Source organism: Rhincodon typus, chromosome 5, assembly GCF_021869965.1.
Source record: "Rhincodon typus isolate 14 chromosome 5, sRhiTyp1.1, whole genome shotgun sequence".
Lineage (NCBI taxonomy): Eukaryota > Metazoa > Chordata > Chondrichthyes > Orectolobiformes > Rhincodontidae > Rhincodon > Rhincodon typus.
The window spans coordinates 24922458-24941792 of NC_063336.1; the positions used below are offsets into that span (position 1 = coordinate 24922458).

Here is a 19335-nt window from a genome sequence, read left to right on the forward strand (position 1 = left end):
TTCCTGCTCCTCTGATGCTGCTTGGCCTGCTGTGTTCATCCAGCTCTACACCTTGTTATCTCTGGACCATTCATACCTTCATTTTCTGTTATGCTAATTTTAGTGTGTTATTCGTTATTTAGTATTAGTCTCTTTGGGATTTCTGAAATGCTGACCTCTTCCTGTAACATAAATGCTTTACCGGTGCAAAGTACTTTTCAGTATGTCTGCCATTTCCTTATTGGGTGGCTTTCCCCTGGCCTTGGGCCAGCTGAGGGCCTTAGGTGGTCAGTTAATGGTTGCTTAAGGAGCATCTATGCTCTTTGAGGTTGCCACGTGAACTCTGGCCCACCCCTTGCCCTCCTGATGCTGGCCCAGATCTTGCCTGACTGGTCCTGGCAAAATATCCCCACTCACCTTGATATCTGGCTGTAAAGGCAATAGTTGTTTTGGACACACTCCCAAATCTGGCTTCCTATCACACTGGGACTAGAGAGCTGTCAGCCATTCAATTGGTTTGGGGCTACCGGGCCATTTAGAGTCAGACTCGGCCCCAAATTTTAAGTGAGGAGGTGTGGAGTGACTATCTCTTCAGTGAATGCCACCCAAAGACAGTTTGCATAGTCAAACCATAACCTTTCACCAGGATTTATAAACTGTGGAACCTATAATTTTCCTCAGTCTTCTATCACTTTTAAAGCCTTGAGTCTTTTCAAAGGTTGACACCTCATGTTGTCTACCCTTATTTACCTTCCCATCTATTGTATGGTTTTGTGTTCTGTAATCTTAGGTTATTGCAATGAGATTTGGCTTTTATTATTATTCATTTCAAAAAAGTAAATTAGGTGAATGCTTTTCAATACTTGAAGCAGTACCAATCTAATCTGGTTATTAATTAAAAGCCACTTATCAACTAAGTCATATGGTCATTAAGGCACTTGTCTGAGATCAAACCTGCTCCTAGCAGTTTCCATTTTTCCTGGAAGAAGTTTTTTTTTATTTTTACCTCCTACTTATGGTTCAAATAACCTCATGAGCAATAATTTCAATATACTAAGTAATACTTTTGGAACTACAGGAACTAATACCTTTGAGACCCTTTGAATAACAATGTTTTGAAAGCATTATTTTAAGTGTATGTTTTCTATACTTTTAAAGCAAGTGTCTCTTTTTACAATTTTGATTCTAAAGAAGAAAAACATTTATACTGCCCGTAACTATCAACGTAGTTTCACATTCAGTTATACCAAAGAATGTGAAGGTTTTGGTAGTGTACGTATATCTAGATTTGCCTGTGTGTTATGCTGAAGCTGGTAAACCGCATTGCACCTAACCATCTTATTTTATTACAGATTAAAATTGATAAAGAGCTCAAGGTGCTTTACAGGAGAATGTTTGAGCCACTTCATGTCCCTCCAGATTTGTTCCAAAGACTGACTGGACAGTTTTGCAACATTATGACACTCAAAAAGGGTCAGACCTACGCGGCAGAAGATAAAACATCGGTTGACAATCGACTTAGTGTCCTGCTAAAGGGAAAGTAAGTGGTAAAGACATTCTTGTTTCTGTATTTAAGAAAAACTTGAATTTAAATATTTATGTTCTATGATATTCTCAGCGCATCTCAATTTTACATTTTGCAGTACAGACCCTATTGTGTAGACAAGAACAGCAACCAGTTTGCATTCAGCAGGGTTCTGTAAGATGCACTGAAGATGTGTAACTGAAAAGCTGTTTGGTGATGTTGGCTGAGGGGAATACATTGGCCAAGATGCAAGATGAACTGCCTATTTTTCTGATGATATTTTAACACCAATCTGAACAGGGATATAATGAAAAACAGAAATTGCTGGAAACACTGAGCAGATCTGGCAGCATCTGTGGAGAGAAAGCAGAGTTGAGTTTTCCCTCCGCAGATGCTGCCAGAGCTGCTGAGTTTTCCCAGCAATTTCTGTTTTTGTTTCTGATTTCCAACATTCGCAGTTTTTTGTTTTTATTTCAACCAGGAATATAGTTCAGTTTCACATACTGAACAGACTACCTTAAATGATGCTGCAGTTGTTCTCTAAAACTTTGGTCTAGATTGTGCCCTTATCATGGAGTGTGGCTGTGGCTTTCTGACTAATGGTCAAGGGTGCTGTCAGACTGACATTATGCCATCTAGACCCACTAGATGATTTTCATCTTTTCCCCTTTTTTTAAAAACCTTCTTGCTGATTGCTCATTGCGGAAAATCATGAATTATATGAGCCATCCATTTACAATGAGTACAGCAATGATATTTTAACATGTAATTAAAAACTAGTACTGATATCAAGATACAAGTAGAAATGACGTGTAATGTAGTGTCCCTGCTGTAATCACGAACTTGGTTTATCCTTCATCAAATCTTCTTCCAAACTTGCAATTAGCAGCAACTAATGAACTGTTTATTCTTTCAAAATTACAGTTCCCTGTATTGTATTTCAGAGAGATTGCTCAATTCTCTTATCCTTCAATGTGTTTCAGACGTTTTTCTTTGAGTTGTGTCTGCCTCTGGCTTGCTGCCATAAATGGTAAATTGAGAAGCTGGTTTGAAGCCAAGCAAATTATAAATAATAGCCACTCCTCTACAAAGATCAGATTGTGACCTTTCAGCAGTTGTTTGATAAATTCCACAGTGCACCATGTGAAATATTCTACTTGCATTTCTGGTGACAACTCAAATACCCTGAGGCAGTAATATCCTTTGTGATGAAATCCTGTTACTTGCATCTCGGGTCAGTGCACCATGATTGTTCCTACAAAAGAGAAATGTGCAAAGTTTAAAAAAAATACTAGATCATTGTCACATTCCAATTGAGGGAACTGACTGTGAAGTTTGATTGTTGGTGAAGTATTTGCATCCTTCCTAAGTGATGACTAATTTGGAAATATACACCCCAGTAGTTTTGCTCCTCTCTCAGGTACTGCTATGAGGTCTTGAGCTGCAAGCGCACCCAAAATAACTAACAAACGAATAGGTTTTGGTGTGGGCGAGTGGAAGCTGAACCACTTTTGTATCCAGGGAAGAAAGGACTGGAATGGATTTCACATTTTAGGCAAACGAGTTGGATGTTCAGTACAGTCAGTTGACAGATAGACAAAATAATTAAACGATTAGTGGAATGTTGAGTTTATGTTAAGTGGGCTGTAGTACAAAAGGGATTAACTGGTGCTTTAATAAATAACTTCTTTAAAATAGAGATTAAATTTATTTTTAATCCATGTGGACTCAAATAATTCTCCTGTGATCTTCTTAGTAAGAGCTTGTGCACAGATACTGATGGACAGAAATCTGATTTCAGGACTGAGTGTTTTTTTTTTCCTCTGAACTGTGATGTGATTACTTTCCCCATCATCATTTGTTCTAGTGTAATTGCTTTGTTACCTTTTTCACGTGACAGGATGAAAGTTTCTTATCGCGGGCACTTTCTGCACAACATTTACCCCACTTCTTTCATCGACTCTCCTGAATTCCGATCGACTCAGATGCATAAAGGAGAAAAATTTCAGGTAGAACAATGAGAAGTGTATATTTTTACCAGTTTGGGAGAGTGTATATTAATGCTGATGATTTGCTTTTAGGAACACTGCTATTGTGGCATTTAACCAGTGTCTAGGAGATGGAGGATAGATCCCCTACCCACTGGCCAACTGTGACACTTGCGTGTCAGTGGTGACTGTACCCTTTGCAGCATGGGAAAGCCACTTTGCAGTGGTGGGACCTCCTACTTGGGTCACTCCATGGCTGTCCTCATAGCAACGTGCCCCGCTCTGGACTACCATGCTCCCCATTTGCTGAGGCAGTTCATGTCTAACTGGCCCCTCCAACCTCAAACCCCACTTACCTGGTTGGGAAGCAGGCTGTTCCTAAGGAATCCCTGCTGAAATTGATCCTGTTGATCTTCTGGACTGTTTGGCCAGCAGCTCCAGATTACAGGGGCAGATGGGAGCCCTGATGGCAGCAAATTAGTCCTGATTGGCTGAAAAGCATGGCCAGAATTTCCACTGGCAGTCAAGCCGAGTTTACCTCATCTTCCGGGCTGGTGGTTGGGGGCCTGGTTGTAGTGACAAATTCTGGTAGAGTCATAGAAATGTACAGCACAGAAACAGGCCCTTCGGTCCAACTTGTCCATGCCAACCAAATATCCTAAATTAATCTGGTCCCATTTACCAGCATTTGGCTCATGTCCATCTGAAACCCCTTCCATTCATATACCTGTCTAGATGCTTTTTATATGTTGTAGTTGTACCAGCCTCCACCACTTGCTTAGGAGCTGATTTCATAATGCACCACCCTCTGCATGAAAAAGTTGCCCCTTAGGTCCCTTTTTAAATCTTTCCCCTCTCACCTTAAACCTATCCCTTCTAGTTTTAGACGCCCCTACCCTGGGAAAAAGACCTTAGGTATTCACCCTATCCATGCCCCTCATGATTTTATAAACCTCTATAAGGTCACCCCTCAGCCTCTGACGCTCCAGGGGAAATAGCCCCAGCATATTCAGCTTCTTCCTTTAATTGTGATTAAAGTCATGAGTGAAACATTGTTGACAAATGGAGAATTGGAGCTTGACATTAAAGCACAATACCAGGGTGTTTTAGGTACATGTGAACTACACTTGGGAGTTATGTGTCCTTTTTATGCACTTACGTGATTCATATAACGTCTTGGTCTGCATTTTCTGGATGCAGTATGTTAGTGATATTGATATTAACTGTCACTTACATTTTTCGTTTCCCTAATAGGTACTTTTTTTTAAGATTTTAAAACTTGTCTCTCCCTTCGCCTATTTCTCTAGCTGTTTTTGCTCAATCCTTACTTGATGGAGCAGACATATGGTATCAGTCCTCTGTCGGTCTAGTACTGCTGCTAACAGGTGGCTGGCAAAAAACTGATGTTTTTCCCTTCCCTCTGAGTGATTCCTACTCAATCCTGAGATACCAGGTGAAATACCATGGTCCCGTGTTTTTCTGTTAGCCCATCCAGAGTGAATGGATAACTAAACCACAACATAAAACCATCATGTCTGTTGAGCTATAAATTGATTATTCTCTAGCCTTCTGGGGATCAGTGAAATTATAATGCATTCAACGTCTGATTCACTCTGTGAATTGAAATGTACTTTGAGAATACTGGAAGCAGAGAGATATGTCCTAGATTGGTTTGTGGATATTCTGTATAATTTTACTGGATTAAAATCTTTTTGTGTTATATTCCAGAATTAACAATTTCCTTTCTGGTGGGTTTATGATTTCCACTGCCACATTCCTTTCCTTTTTCTTCTCCAAGACTAAACTGTCCTTTCATTTTACACAACGAAATATCCATTTTAGACAGCTACTTTCCCCACCACTTTTTGCGAGCAAAAGAATATGTATAAGGTTGTTTTATGGTTACGAAACTGATATGTTTTATTTTATTAATTCGGGAAATGCGGGCCTTGCTAACGAGGCCACCATATATTTCAATACCTGGTTGTCCTTCTGAAGGTGGTGGTGAGCTTCCGTCATGAACTGCTAAAGTCCATTTAGTGTAGGTAGGCCACAATGGAGTTAGGGAGGGTTTTCAAGGATTTTAACCCAGTAACAGTGAAGGAACATTGATATATTTCCAAGCTTGGGGGTGAGTGGCTTTGGGGGAGATTTGCAAGTGGAGCTGTTTCTGTGCATCTGTTGCCCTTATCTGGCTAGACAGTAGTAGCATGGAGTTTGAAAGGTGCTGCCTAAGGAGCTTTGGTGAATTTCTGCAGTGTGCATCTTGTCGATGGTACACAATGTTGCTGCTGTGCATTGCTAGTGGAGGGAGTAAATGTTTGTGTGTATTTGGTGCCAGTGAATCAGGCTGTTTTGGCCTGGATGGTGTCACGTTTCTTGAGCATTTTTGGAGCTGCAGTAATCCAAGCAAGTGAGAAGTATTCTATCACATTCCTGACTTGAGCCTTGTACAAAGTACGGAGTCAGGAGGTGAATTACTTAGTACAGGATTCCTAGCTTCTGACCTTCTGCTGTAGCCACTGTATTTATATGGCTCTTTCAGCTCAGTTTCTGATGTTTATGATAGGGAATTCCGCTTTGGCAATTGTGTTGAATCTCAGTTTGTGATGGTTAGATGATTTTTGCTTCGTACTTGTGTGGTGCACTTGTAACTTGTCAATTGTCAGCTGACATTTGGACATAGACTGCTATAGTATCTGAGGATCTGTGAATGAGCTGAGCATTGTGAATCATCAGTGAACATATCATCCACTTCTGATGATGGAGGGAGGTTATTGAGGCAGCTGATGATGTTTGGGCCTATTGGACCTCTGGTAAGTAAATTAAACCTATATAGTTCAGTCTTGATATTTGATAAATTTCAAAATATCTTAATTTTAAATGTTAGGGCACACACATGGTACTCATCATTTAAAGAATTGTGTACTGCCGTCTGACATATTAAACAGGTTGTGTGTTGAATGCTGTTCTTGTCAAAGAGAGAACCAAACAACCTGATCCCAGGAATTCATTGCTCTGAAATTGGATGTTTGACAGAATGGATTTTTATTTTGTGTGCCTCTGTGGAGGGGATTCAGGTCTCCACCTGACACCACCCGCAGTGGGGCAGATGTGTTCAGTAACTCTGCATAGAGGAAATCAGTAGGAATTCCTGCTCTGCCACTCCATTGTACATTCTCAGGCAGAACCTTTCAGATGCAGGTCAAGTCGCAGAATTGTCGTAGTTTTAAAGGAATCGAAATCTGATCACCTTGCCTGCCCTGGGATTTACTCACAGCCTCAGTTCAAGGTCATAGAATCATAAAATTCCTACAACACGGAGAGAAGCCGTTCGACCCATCGAGTCCGCATCGACCCTCTAAAAAGCATCCCACCCAGTCCCAACCCCCCACCCTATCCCTGTAATGTCATATTTACCTTGGCTAATCCACCTCTCCTACACATCCTTGGACACTACAGACAATTTTGCATGGCTAATCCACCTAATCTGCACATCTTTGGACTGTGGGGGGAAACTGGAGCACCCAGAGGAAGCCCTTGTACACAGGGGGATAATGTGCAAACTTCGTACACATAATGACTTTAATGATATAAAGATATCATGGCTTTAAACAATAATTGGAAAAGGGGTGACCCATGGAGCTTCATAATTGGTAATTCATTTATTGCCATTCATTGAGATTGAAGCCATATGTGCATAACATTTTGAATCAAGATCCAAGTAATGTTTACTCCTTGTAGTGCCTTGGACTGTTACAATGTGTCACAATGATGTCCTCTCTCTTCAGGTAACTATTGTGGCTGAAGAGAACTGCAAGTTTTTGTGCTGGTCCAGAGAGAGGCTAACTTTCTTCTTGGAGACAGAGTCATTTCTTCATGAAGTCTTTAAGTATCTAATTGGCAAAGATATCACAAACAAGCTGTATTCTTTGAATGACCCCACACTAAATGACAAAGTAGGTATTAATCTTGCATGCCTGAAGATAAATATTATGTAAATATCCAAAGACGATTAGAAATTTGCATTAAGATTGCTCAATTTTAAAATATTCGGCATGAAAAATATGCCTTGAGAATAAAGATTCCTTTCAAAAACAGTTCTTTAATTTCTGTTAATATATGCACACGTTGTTTGATCTCTGAGTGTTGTACATAAAAAGCCATTATTAAATCTTAAATATGTACATCAAACTAGGTACAATGTATAAACACATAATGAATAGACTGTGTTATGACTTTAAAAGAACTATTCGATTTATGATATGATTATTTTTAACCTTTGCATTAACCCAGGTGTTTGGTTTCCAATGTTTTTTTTAAACCCTTATCTCTCTTGAAGTAGCAAATTCAGCTTGGATATGGTCAGAGAGGTACTAGATCTTGCTGGATATCAGATTATTCTTCACGTGTGAGTTGAAGTACTAAGTGATAATAGTCTGTTCTGCTGCACCATCGCCAGTTCCTGTTGTCACCCAATGCCCACACATTCCAGCAAGGATTGATAGACAGCAGTTGGGAATTGGAATCCTAGCTGTTTTTCTTTCCACCCCTAAACTTGGCTTATTATAACATTCGGATACTTCGCTGGCTGAGTACTCATGAAAAACCATTGACCAAATGTGGGACCCAGCGAATCATACAGGTTTGTGCTAAAATGGGTGATCCGTTGACCACTTGAGCTCCTGTAACCTAACCCCACACTTATTTAACAACCTGATGCTGAAATAGACTTGCAATGTATTTTATATTATCTTCTAAGGAGAAAAAAACTTCCTGTGGGTGTTTACAAAATCTATCAGATAATTCACAAAGTGGATGCTTTCCTGCTGCACTAAGTGTCACATAATACAGTGTCGGTGGTGAGTTTCTAAATAAGTATGGTTTATCAAGAAAATGTTTTTACGTAAGGCTCTAATATTTGATCTTGGCATAAGTTGTTGAGTTAAAATTAAACTTTGTGTATTCGGTTCTAAGGGTCAGAACACTGTTAAAACACAACGTACCAACGTAAGGCATTGATTAATGAAACTGACTGTTTTAACAGACAATTAGTCCTTCACTTAAAATGGTATGCAATTTGAAATATTTCTGGTTAATTTATTCTGCAAATATGCTATGTTATGTTTCATTAGATACAACGTGCAGTTGCTATTGAGCTGTTATTTTAGTGATTGCTTATTATGATCTTCAGTTGCTTTGTATATACAAACCTGATGGACACTGTAACCAATTTGATGATACAATGTCACTCATGCATTTTGTTTGTGCAGAATATTTAGGAACAGGTAATAAGACTGTAATTATTTTGAAAGTTCAAATGACCCATAACCTTTTTTTTGAAGAAGGAAAATTTAAAGATGTTGGGTGAATGTTGAGAGTAAATCTTCATGCTTGTATACTGCTCTGCTATTTTATTATAAGTAGTGCCAAATTAATTCAAAGTTATTGCATAATAAAAAGATTGCTGTCACAACTGAGGGGCAAGATGTTGAATTATTTTACAGTGCTAATGCAGATATGATCTCTAATAGAAGTAAGACAGAGCGGCTGTTCGTCTGCACTGTACCATTTCTTTGATTCTGTGCATGTTATAGTGGTTATACCAGTAACTCCATGCTGAATGAAATTTCAGCTATTATCAAAACATTGGTTTTCTTTTGTGGAAATGGAATTTTCCAAATTGAATGTGAAACATCACAGTGTTGCAGGCCAATCCTCACTCTCTGTTCCTGCCCAAATGCGTTATTTACATAATCTTTTGCAAGCAGATCTTAAGAGGCAAGCAAGCAAGTCTTGTGTAAGAAATATTTATTTCTTTTCTGTATCCTTCACACTGTAATTAATTGGTAAAAGCCAGTAAGGAACTGGAGACTGCATTCCATTAATATACTGTCAGTCCAATCGGAGTGGTGGAAATACAAATCCTTTAAAAATTCTAAAGGAAAAGCTAACAATCACATAATGGGTGTTGTGAATTTGCTACCTCCGGGTTTGATGGAAAAATTGCAAGAGCTATGAACTTTGCATAAAATTTAGGTGGTACGCCAAATGTCTTGTTTTAATCCATGTGTTCTTCAACGCACCCTCGTTTTTGCTATCAGTCATGACACGATTAGTAAGTCATACAGATCACAGAGTCCTAGGAGTGATACTGGGTTAGTGTTACTTTATGTAGTTTCACTAAAGGGCAGCTGAGTACTGTAATTGGGCTTGGTTCCTGTGCGTGTGTGTGCTTTGAATCCATTTTGGTGGAAAAGGGCACTGTCTATGGCTGTCACGTGCATTATGGCCCTTGCAAAGTTGGTGAAACTTCAGCCAGCTGGCATAGGAGGGAGGAAAACAGTGGGCACCAAATTGGAATGAAGTAAGTTGAGGGAAGGCAGTGCAGTAGTGGTATTATGGCTACACTATTAATATAGAGACCCAAGTAATATTTTGCGGATCTGGGTTCAATACATATCTTGAGTTAAGAGTCTAATGCTGACTATGTAACCATTGTTGTTCGTTGGAAAACCCATTTGGTTCACTGATGTTCTTTAGGGAAGGAAGCTGCTGGCCTACATGTGACTCCAGACCCACAGCAATGTGGTTGACTCTTAACTGCAATTAGGGATGGGCAATAAATGCTGGCTTAGCAGGTGATGCCCACATCCCGTGAATTAATTTTTAGAAATATCTGTAAAGACCATGAAAATGTAAAGACTTGTGACTGTGTGATAAATGACAATGTGCTCCCTTGCATATTGTAATACTGTGACATGATCTTTTAAACCAAAAAAAACTTGGGAATTCTGAATATCCTGTTACAAATCAGGTGGTAAGTTTATTTTAGGAATGGTGGCCCAGAATTTTCTCATACCTGCTCTTGCTCTGCCATATAACTGTGCAGAAAGTTTGCATGTTGTGGTTATGCTTTGGGCAAAATTTTTTTCCAATAAAATGTACACCTTCTGTAGCCTTGTGTAATACACAGTTACTGGTTTATATGTTTTATTCACTGGATATTATGTATTTTGGACCCCTCACCACCCCCTCCCCCCTTCTCCCCAAATGTTGTTATTTTAAAGGAATGCTTCACTCCATTCTTTGAGATTTAAATTGGACTTTCTAGTAACAGACGAGTCTACCGAGGCTTCTGGAAGGTTAGTTCCCTTATTGTAAAGCACAACATATGTAGATCACAGTACATGCTGCTACTATTTTTAATATGGCTCACTTGAATTTAATATCCTTGAGAATAGCTGCAAAATATTCCAGTACCTTGTCATTGCTTCCACTGTGTTGTCTGATTTCAATTTAGACTGAGATAGGTGGGTGCAGTGTGACATACTTGGTATCAGTATCCAGAGCAGACTTGATGCATTTTACACATAGTTACTCTGGACGGAAGCAGGAAGCTTAATATGGGAGGAATTTACAGACAACCCTAATCAGCAGGCCTGGATACATAACGTAACTTGTAATCGTTGTTTGTGCAAAAAAGCAAATCATTCTCTTAAAATGGGAAGTACACCCCTTAATGGTGAAACATAACATCCACACTCAAACCAGCACTCTCTGTCCATTGAATTTTTTTTAAAAGAAAGGGAAGTGAGTTGGCATACTGCATAAAAAAGAGCTTTTTGTGAACTGTTGCTCTATTGCATAGATATTTTAGTAGAGAGCTATCTCAGATATTGAACTGTAACACAGAGGCCATCTCAGACAGCCTCCTCTACCAAGTATCTGTAATTGGACTTGTGTGAGATTTCTGGTTTCCAAGGATGGTTCAGGTATTTATAAGATAATAATGGGATCATCAACCTTGCTTTCTGGGCATGGTGTTGTTTTAAGTGAAGGTTATTTCAGTGAAATTATTATTTCATAGTTACCCAACAGTCTTAAAATATACAAAGCAGGGCCTTTCCAGGAACGAAATTCAAAATATTGTCTTATGTGGAACTGGAAATGTACATCTTCTATTTTAGAGACAAGAGCCAAATGCAATAATAGCAACTGTGCATTGAGTAAGGCTCCTGGAATATTACTATCTGGGCATTCAAAGTAAGTAACCAATATTGAGAAATAAGGTTCTGTTTATCTTGTTTCTGAAAACCCAGTTTCCTTTTTGTTACAGACTGCCAAAAAGCTTGAGCGACAGCCGAGTCTTTGCTCCCAACTTACAATGATGAAAATGAGAAATAGTATGGCCAGTACAAGTGATACAGAAGATGGACTATCACACTTTCTACATGGGGGATCTACTGCTTCATCAATCCGTGAGCATCAAATAAATGGCACTTTTCTTCTCCTTTCTTCCACATGTTAAGAAAGTGGGATTTTTCATGATACAGTCTCGCCCTCTGAAACTAACTGCTTGCAGTATGAATTCCGCTTAACCAAGAAATTTGCGTAATTTAAATCAAGGTAACCCGTAGTCATCAAACAGGGTTTTCAGAACCCTTCCTCCACTACTTCTGCTGTTAATGTTTCCCAAAATCCTTATATCTTAACATGATCCATAAAAGGAACTTGAAATATAAAATAGTTTTTAGAAAGCTGATGCCTAATATAAATCACCACCAATGGCACAGGTTCCACAAATACCATCCAGCTTGTATTCCATTTCATCACTGCCATAAGGCATCAAAACTCCGACATAATTTTATCCTATGTCCAGTTATATGGGCACATACAAACTGGCCATGGTGCCTGACCAAGAAGTGCTTTGACACTTTCTATTTTACAAAAGTATAGGATTTTAAAATGCCTTTCGAGTTCATTAGACCTATTCCTTTCACAGTTCGTATAAAATGAATCTCTATCAAACTTATAAGCCATCCATTTAATTTTCTGGGAAAAGATTTTTAAAATTTTTCCTTGTCATTGCACTGGTCAGATCACATTTATTATTCATCTCTAATTACCCTCTAAAGAGCAATTAAGCATCAACAACTGTGGGTCTGGAGTGACATATGGGCCAGAACAGGTAATGATGACAGATTGTTTTCCCTAAAGGGCATTAGTGAATCAGATTGCCTTTTATAACAATGGTTCCGTGTTCAGCATTAAGCCAGATTTTCTTTCTTGTTGAATTCAAATTTTAATAACTGCAATGGTGGGATTTGAATTCATATCCCTATGACTTGGCCTTAGTTCTCCGCTATGAGTCCAGTAACATTTCTATTACACTACAGCCTTCCCTGATTACATCAGTAGGTCTTTAGAGTTGTACAGCAACAAATAAGTTTCACTATTCTAATCTAAAAATAAAGTAAAATCGGATGTGAAACTTTCAATGTGACCCAACAGACTAACTCTCAGTTGGTTCTATCTTCTGACCTAATTTGATGCCCAACTCTGCAAAATCAAGGTTGTTATGGTAGCTGTGTGCTCCCCTGTGTTGCTGTGGAGTTTTTGTACTTGATGTTAACACTTTTATGTTGTTTTCACTTTGTGAAAAGGAACTAACCTGCAAGACTGCTCTAATTTGTCTGAAAGGAGTCAACTGCTGCATTTTGTTCATGCTTGGTCCGATTGTGACTAACTACGTGGTCTCAGGTACTGAAAAAAAAAAATATAAATCAAGAATTTAATTTGTTCTAATTATTCAGAGATAACCTGATTAAATCAATAGGTCTTAGAGGAAAATTCAGTTATTAAAGTTGTTCTGTTGACTCCAGTTAACTAGAGTGTCCTCAGGTTTTGTACCGGAAGATTGTAGATTGAAAATTGCTGATCTAGGATTTGGGCATATAATCTAGTCTGGAGTATTAGTGCAGTATTATTGGAGTTCAGCATTGTCATAGTGATGTTTTATTTTTAAGTAAATACCACTTCTTGAAGCAGAACAGGATGATGTTGTTGTGTATGTACTGGATAACAGAACTCGCGCAACTGACCACAATTTAAAATTTACGATCATATTGGAAAGATTACATGAATTGCAATTGTAGTGAATCTGATAGACATTCAGCACAGCAGAGGCCCTTCAGCCCATTTAGCCTGCATGGACCTATCTGCATTAATTTCACTTGCCAGCACGCAGCCCATAGAGTCCTCATATGCATATTTTGTGAGGTTTCCTGCCTCTACTATTCTCCAAGGCAGTGCATTCCCGATTCTCACCACCCCCAGGTGAAAAAGGTTTTTCTTAAATCCCATCTAATCTTCCCACCTCACCTTAAAGTTATGCTGTCTCATTATTAATGCTTCAGCTAAGGGGAACAGTTGCATTCTGTCCACCCTGTCCAAGCCCCTCATCATGTAGTGCATCTCAATCAGGTTCCCTCTCAGTCTTCTCTGCTCCAAAGTAAACAACCCAAGCTTCTGCAGCCTCTCTTCATAGCCAAAACATTCCAACCCAACTCCAGGGCTGTCACAACCTTCCTCTCGTGTAGTGGCCACAAATGCACGCAGTACTTTAGCTGTGGCCTGACCAAAGTTTTGTACAGCACCAACATAACCTGACTCGTTTTATAATATGTGTTACGACTGATAAAGGCTAATGTTCTATATGCCTTCACAACCAGCTGTATAACCTGCCCTGCCATCTGTGGACGGGCACCCCAGGCTCCCTGTGTTTCTCTGAGTTTCCCAGTGTCTTGATTTTAAAGGTAATGGCACTTAAAGTACTTTGCCTAAATTGTAACTCATCATTGTAAAGTTATTTGAGCCATTGGGCTTTCCTGCATTTTCCCTACAAGAGAGCCCAATACCTTGTTTTAATCTGAAGTTGGCCTAATGTTTTAACAGTGGAGTCCTAATTAGATGTCAGTGATTGCCTGTTACTCCAATCTGTCAACATTTTTATGAGCCTTTTTGCCTTTTCGTTCTTGATTAAACTACGATACTCCTCACCTTTTGAATAACTGGCAACACTTATAATTATTTATGGCTGCAGGATGGAAGATTATGTAACTGATCCTGTTGTTCTTTTGATTTAATGGTTTTATACTGATGTCTAGATTACAAAATTCTGTACTGCCATGTTACAGGCAGAATGGCCAAGGCTGGTAACTCTTGACTCAGTGGATAAATATTCAGTACTGAGCTATACAGTTCAGAAACACTCCTTCACATTGATCCCTGCTTTTAAATGATTTCCGTGAAAATGCCACAGTTGCCCCCTCAGCCTTCGCCTTAGGAGAGGTAAAGGAAGAAAATCATTTCACGCTGTTACAGAAGATGTGACCATTACATGTGGGTTAACAAAAATCCATTTTAGCACGTGCTTGCAAAAACCTTGTGTGACTTTTAAAGGTTCTCAGTCTGTAATAATTATTGGTCAGGTGTTGCATAATTAATGTCAAGCATCCATACCCTTTTGAAAATACATTTTAATATTGATCATTTGGCTGAACTGAAACATCTGTTCTATTTCTGGCAGCAAAAGAAGCCTGTATCTTTCTATTTCTTCTAGCAACAAATGCAGGATGCCTAGATGAGCATTAAACACTGTCTGACTGTTTAATTGCATGCGTTCAGTTGCCTGATAGTATTGCTGAATGGGGCACAGCTGGTAAAATGGAGCCCTCCATGTACAATGAGAGCTGTTTCTTAAGGTGGTAATGAATCACACTGAATTTAGGTCACCAAGCTGTCTTTGCTAGTTGGCCTTTCAGCATAATTAAGGTAGATTTAATAAAATGTGAATTTCTTCCTCATATTTTCTTTTTAAATCAAGTGTGTACATTAGTACTTGAGTGTTGTGGATGTAATTATGTTTTGTGTATCCCTTCAATCTGCATGAATGTACCATTGTTAAAAACTTAACATTACACTTTCACATTGCCTGGTATTAACCACATATTTAAATAAAACAAAACTTACTAATGCAATTTGTTTTATTTCTTTTCCTCCAAGATTTCAGGTAAACTGTGTGATGAATATTAGCCTTGAGCAACAATTTATGCCTGAATTTCAATGAAATTCAACTGATTATAGCGTGAAAATGATTGACATTGCTGGATTGATAAAATATCTAAAGGATATCTTGAAATTTTAAGTAGGCCTATGGAGCCAGACAAATAATCATTTATAAAGATGGAGGAGACAAATGTTATTATCATTGTCCCCAGTTATATTTATAGTACTGTTTAGTTTTATGTTTTAATTTACTAAAGAAACTTTTTATTTTCAGTATAACATTTTCTGATTTATTTCCCTAAGGCACTTTTGATATTTAAGAAATTCTTTAACAAATTAATTTGCTGTGTTTTGATATGATGTCTGTGATTGAATATCTCATTAAGAGCAGAATAACAGTCTTTTAGTTTCCAAAAGGAAAATATGCTATTTGAGTGCAGAATCGAACTAGCAAGTAAGCCAGAATGATATGGCTATGAGCTATTAGTTGACCTTTGAAATGTCGATGGGAACACAATGGATCCTAATTTTCTGTGGCATCTGCTGTTCATTAAGCTTACCCCACATGTTTAGGTTTTTAAACTTCCTGCATAGTGAGTCACGGAAAGTGTGATCTTTGCAGTAGGGATGGCAGGATATCTGAGATCTGAGTAAGCTGGACTAATAACTGTGTGTCTCCTTACAAAACGAACTGAAGGATTGCAAACTGACCTGAATTGAATAAGATCTCACTTTCTTTGGTGAGCTTAACTGATGTCTGCAGTGTAAATAGCAACTTCACATGGTTCAAGGCATGTCAGTGGTAAGCCAGACAGTAAGGTGCTGTTTTGTTTTACATCGCTTAGAGTGTATGCACAGGAAATCATTTATCTTGACATGCCCACACCACTTCCTTAAAAGAAACCCTAATAACTATCCAGCTCAGTCTAGACAGTAACTTTGGATATTTGCGTTTAATTGACCCTTGCCTGCAGTTGTTGTAGGGGGGTCAGTTAGCTCAGTTGGCTGGACTGCCAGTTAGTGATGCAGAGGATACCAACAACATGGGTTCAGTTCCCACACTTGGAGAGATTATCATAAAGTACCTTCCTTCTCAACCTATTCCCTCACCTAAGGCATGGTGATTCTCTGGTTAAACCGCTGTCAGTCATCTCTCTCTAATGAGAAGAGCCGCCATATGGTCCAGTAGGACAATGGCAACTTTAACTTTACATTCAACTGTTGTAGCATTTTGCACAAATCTTGAGTACTTTGACAGTAAAACCTGTGGGGCTTCACTTTCCATTTTGCTTAGGGCCCCGATCAACAAGAAGGTAATCAAGTTTGTAGATAAAACAATTACTTTCATTATTAACAGTTAGCTTCAAAGCAAAGATTTCATTGCAGAGATGTTTATTTTGTTTCTGTTTTCTTTTAAATGTAACAGAAAGGTCCCCATATACTAGGACTTCAGGAAAAATGAAACCCATTGAGGAGACTATTGAGGATGATGTCTTTGAACCACCTTCACCAGTTGCCCAGCTGGCTCCCAACTGATACTGAACGAAACAAAATGGAATGTTGCTAGCAGAGAAGAGCTTTTGTCTGCTAGAAAGTACAAGATGTAACAAATAAGTCCTGTTACCTTTAACCATTGAATCACTAATGCACAGCCAGCTATGGGAACTGTGTAAAATATACAAAGGTCCAGATTTTGACATGTATTAATTTTGTTTTTTCACATTATCACATTTCTGTTCCTTTCCAATGCACCAGAACATAATATGGCTTGAGACTTTTGATGGGCAATATAAGCATGCTAACACATCAACTATTTGATTGAAGCACCATTTGATATTCTTTTTCATTCACAGTTTTGTTCAAAGTTTGTAGTGTTATGAAGAGTAAAGCCTGATTAGTTCCACCACACTTGTATTGTAATAAAAAGGTTAATGATTGGAATTGGTGGATGAGTGTCAATGGACGAAGTGTTGTTTGATATTTAAAAACTCTTCTGAGTTCTTTTAAGATTTATTTGATGTTCTTTAAGATTTAATCTTACAGAAGTTAACAGTTACTTGTCAGAATTCAATCTTTTTTTTCAACCGTATGATCCACAAAACAGCTTGCCTTGTAAGGAACTGTCTGTTATAGTTATCTCCTTGATGCACTTGACCAGGATGCAGTGATGCTGAACAATGATACCTTCAATAAGGACAATGACAAGCTAGTGTCCAATCAGTACTCCCTTTCTCTCCTTTATGACTAAAAGGGTTAGTAATAAATTCCTCTCGTTCTTAGTTGTGATCAGTAAAAAGAAAAATATACATCCATGGCTAATTTTTCATGAATGCAACATTCTCGAAGAGGGTGGTAGTAGCTGTACTGCAGCTTTTCTGGTGTACTAGGGGCAAGTGTAGTAACATAGACTGGGGGCATATTGCAGATAAATTGGTTGACAATGAATTAACATCTTTCAAAACCTCAGTGCTCCCAGGAGTTGGGGACGGAGTATAAGCCATAAAGGATCTAGATAGAATTATGTATGAAGATTGATAAGAAATAGTTGACTACTTTGTGGCTTTCAGTTTTGGCTTCTTGTATCTCCTAATCTCTTCTGTTACACTGTTGGAAGCTGTGCTCTCAACTACCAAATCTCTGGAATCCTTCCCTAAAATTCTCTATTTCTTTCTGGTTCTCAGAGGAGTATGGCTCAGAATACTTGCAGATGAAGGGATAAAATTTGTTAAATGTTGATGGTTATTTTAAGGAAGTTGTTGAACACTGCCAAGTGTTACAAGTTGGTAAATCCATTTGCATGCTGAAAAAAGGTAACTAAGAGTTTCATCTTATGACTACAGATCCATTAACTTGATCATAAAACTAATGGAATAACTAACTAAAAACAAAAAGAAAGAGCACTACCATGAATATAGCCAAATAAGTTAAAGGCAACATGGCTTTAGAAGAGGTAAAGCTTACCTAATCAACATTTTAGACTCTGATTCCATATTGGTCCTTTATAGTTTAAACTCCCTGCCTAATCACACTTCTCATTCCCCTCATGGAAGAATGCTGTTTTGTTATCTTTTTATATGTTCAACTACATTGCTCCACAGTTTTCCCGTGGCAAACGTAACAGGTAAAGTTGTAAGATTAGCCATATTTTCCTTTACCAAACTGTTTCCAGAAAGTACTACATGAAAACCTGATATCTTAAATATGATTTATGAATGTGGATTAGTAACAGACTAAAGGGAAGAAAACAAAGCTTACATAAAGGGAACTGCAATGAATGGGAGAAGTACTTGTTGCAAGCCTTGGTTCCTTCTTGTTCGGACATGGGATTAAAGCTGCATTATAAGGTAGTGAAATGTCCAGATGACACCAAGTGACATTTGAGGGAGTATCTAAGATGTTGCAAACAGCTTGAGGATTTTCATGTAGGCAGATGAGTGCCAGATGAAATTCACTGTGGACAAATACGAAGGACACTGGAACATTAAGTATTGGAAAATAAAAATAGAAGATACATGTACATTATACTTTGCCATCAATCAGTTGACCAAGTGATTGGTACAGAGCTTGAGTAAAACAATGTGTACTTCATTCCATATGGCTACCAATGACCTGACACAGTTTTCTTATGTTGCATATGCATCATATGATTGTAATATTCTCATTCAGCAGCTCAATGTTTTTCCTTCTCTACATATGACAATCCCATTTTGTAGGTGGTTAGTGGCCACAGTATTCGAGCAAAACTGTTAACACCTTATTGCACTATCTATGAACCTAAAATCATCCTGTTTCAGCTGCTCCTTTCTATCGAAAAATATATATTTCATATAGTTGTCCCAGGCCTTTTACAGGTCCTAGGTGCTGTATGATTGTATTCCATCATACCTATGAATTATGATTTTTTTTTTTAGTGACTCCTTCCATAAAAACAGTTACCTTCCCCATCTTGAAAGTTACCAGCATCCACTTTGTGAACTCTTCCACCTTGCCAAT

The 19335-nt window shown here is 38.4% G+C and overlaps 1 protein-coding gene across 5 annotated transcripts in view; it reads left to right on the forward strand.

Moving 5' to 3' along the window:
* bves (blood vessel epicardial substance) overlaps positions 1-17283 on the forward strand; it is a 45730-nt gene extending 28447 nt beyond the window's left edge. For 3 of the 5 annotated variants that reach the window (XM_048597390.1, XM_048597388.1, XM_048597387.1), the window contains 5 exons: positions 1332-1519; positions 3405-3513; positions 7284-7451; positions 11612-11753; positions 16769-17283. In XM_048597390.1, coding sequence (XP_048453347.1) covers positions 1332-1519; positions 3405-3513; positions 7284-7451; positions 11612-11753; positions 16769-16878 — 717 coding nt within the window. In that variant the 3' untranslated portion in view covers positions 16879-17283. Of the gene's footprint in view, positions 1-1331; positions 1520-3404; positions 3514-7283; positions 7452-11611; positions 11754-12938; positions 13036-14863; positions 15266-16768 lie in introns of those variants that run through there. The other 2 variants (XM_048597389.1, XM_020533588.2) reach the window with 2 other exon arrangements.
* Positions 17284-19335: the final 2052 nt, after the last annotated feature.